The sequence below is a fragment of the Nansenia antarctica genome (assembly GCF_963989245.1).
Source record: "Nansenia antarctica genome assembly, chromosome: 7".
In the NCBI taxonomy this organism is placed as follows: domain Eukaryota; kingdom Metazoa; phylum Chordata; class Actinopteri; order Argentiniformes; family Microstomatidae; genus Nansenia; species Nansenia antarctica.
The window spans coordinates 39,413,834-39,416,333 of record NC_137677.1 but is presented as its reverse complement, the minus strand read 5'-3'; the positions used below and the strand labels follow the sequence as shown (position 1 = coordinate 39,416,333).

Sequence of the window (2,500 nt, the reverse complement as noted above, 5' to 3'; positions counted from 1 at the left end):
TTAATGTTGGACACACTCTGGAACATCTGCTGCTTCGTATCTCAGAACCATGATGGAGGTGATAAATGCCAATATTAGTTTGTCTCAGTGGATCAATAAACAGGGTGGTGGTGATGTGTGTGTGTGTGTGTGTTTGTGTTTGTGTTTGTGTGTGTGTGTGTGTGTGTGTGTGTGTGTGTGTATGTTTGTATGTGTGTGCATGTGCGTGCGCGCGTGTGTGTATGTGTGTGTGTGCGTGCATGTGTGTTTTGGCCCCTCTGTGTTCACACTTAGTGGTCATGCTGTAGTCAGCAGAACAACAGCATCATATCACAACAGCAAATGCAGTAAATCTACACATAGTACAAACTGCCACCTCCATATCCACTCATCCCCCTCTCCCCCTCTCCCCCTCTTCCCCTCTCCTCTCCTCCTCTCCCCCTCTTCCTCTCTCCTTCTCTCCTCTCCCTCCTCCCCTCCTCCCCTCCTCCTCTCCTCCTCATCTCCCTCCACCCCTCCTCCCCCCCTCCTCCCCTCCTCCTCTCCCTCCTCCCCTCCTCCTCTCCTCCTCCCCTCCTCCTCTCCCTCCTCCCCTCCTCCTCTCCTCCTCCTCCCCTCCTCCCCTCCTCCTCTCCCTCCTCCCCTCCTCCTCTCTTCCTCCCCTCCTCCTCCCCTCCTCCTCTCCTCTCCCTCTCTCCTTCTCTCCTCTCCCTCCTCTCCTCCTCCCCTCCTCCTCTCCTCCTCCCATCCTCCTCTCCCTCCTCCCCTCCTCCTCTCCCTCCTCCTCTCCTCCTCCCCTCCTCCTCTCCCTCCTCCCCTCCTCCTCTCCTCTTCCTCTCTCCTTCTCTCCTCTCCCTCCTCCCCTCCTCCCCTCCTCCTCTCCTCCTCCCCTCCTCCTCTCCCTCCTCCCCTCCTCCTCTCCCTCCTCCTCTCCTCCTCCTCTCCTCCTCCCCTCCTCCTCTCCCTCCTCCCCTTCTCCTCCCCTCCTCCTCTCCTCCTCCCCTCCTCCTCCCCTCCTCCTCCCCTCCTCCTCTCCTCTCCCTCTCTCCTTCTCTCCTCTCCCTCCTCTCCTCCTCCCCTCCTCCTCTCCTCCTCCCCTCCTCCTCTCCCTCCTCCCCTCCTCCTCTCCCTCCTCCTCCCCTCCTCCTCTCCTCCTCCCCTCCTCCTCTCCCTCCTCCCCTCCTCCTCTCCTCTCCTCTTCCTCTCTCCTTCTCTCCTCTCCCTCCTCCCCTCCTCCTCTCCTCCTCCCCTCCTCCTCTCCCTCCTCCCCTCCTCCCCTCCTCCTCCCCTCCTCCTCTCCTCCTCCCCTCCTCCTCTCCCTCCTCCCCTCCTCCTCTCCCTCCTCCTCTCCTCCTCCCCTCCTCCTCTCCTCCTCCTCTCCCTCCTCCCCTTCTCCTCCCCTCCTCCTCTCCTCCTCCCCTCCTCCCCTCCTCTCCTCCTCCTCTCCTCTCCTCCTCTCGCCACTCCGTAGGACAAGCTCCTGGAGGAGATGTGGAAGCAGCAGGACAGTATGGAGGACCCCCCAGCGCCCCCAGCCCCCCCAGCCCCCTCAGCCCCCCAAGCAGAGAGGCCAGCCTCCCCAGCCCTCTCAGCCCCCCAAGCAGAGAGGCCTGCCTCCCCAGGGCCCAGCGATGGACCAGAGGAGGAGGGGTCAGACCTGACCATGCCCCTCCTGGACAGACTCAAGGCCCTGGAGGTAAACCTGTCTCTTCTGACCAGTAGAGCTAACCATGATCTATATAACATCCTCTGTTCTATATGATTTACTGATCTATGGCAGGGTTCTGCTCAAACAATAGGGACTTTAACACTAGAACAGCCCTGTGAGTAAAACATGTTTTATATCTTTGCACTCAATCAAGTTTCAGGACCCTGCTTTCAGATCTTTTCCTAGATACAGTATGTGCGTTCTACCACCCAGTATCCTTACATTTTCAAAATCACATCAGGATAAGCTAGTATAAAGCTATTTTGCAGTTTTTCTGTGTAGGAGGCAGGCTAATTTACAAGGCGGACAACGAGTGTTCGTTGTGTGTAAATAGCAGCATACCATTCTAAAGACTATGGTTATTTCACGGCTCTTATAGTAGGTAAAATAGGCACAGCTGTTCTAGTGTTAAAACATCCCTCAAGTCCCACCTGTTCACCAAGGCCTTCTGCCTCTAGTTCTGTTGCTGTTTTGTTTGTCTGACTGTTTTTGTTTTCTTTCCTCTATCTCTGTAAAGTGACCTTGGGTGCCCTGAAAGGCGCTATGTAAATTCAAGTTATTATTATTATTATTACTATTGTAAGAGTGGCGCTATGCCATGCTGTGAACTTTGCAGCGCCCCCTATGTACTGTAGTAAACATTTCAAGGCAAGTTAAACGAATGCAGTAATGATAGAGTAACTTATCTTTGGTCACCGATGACTTCCTTGTTAAAAGTGAAAGTGAAAGCATTACATGGTACTATGATGGTTTCCTCAGAATTCAGCGTGTTCTGTGTTTTCGGTGCGTTCTGACCACGAGTCGGGTTTTGAT

General features: G+C 55.0%; 1 protein-coding gene across 1 annotated transcript in view; it reads left to right on the top strand.

Annotated features, from left to right (window-relative positions):
* LOC308162595 (nck-associated protein 5-like) overlaps window positions 1–2,500 on the top strand; it is a gene marked incomplete at its 3' end in the record, with an annotated part of 69,550 nt that overhangs the window by 28,600 nt on the left and 38,450 nt on the right. The window contains exon 3 of the mRNA XM_080536740.1: window positions 1,451–1,675. Coding sequence (XP_080392866.1) covers window positions 1,451–1,675 — 225 coding nt within the window. The remainder of the gene's footprint in view (window positions 1–1,450; window positions 1,676–2,500) is intronic.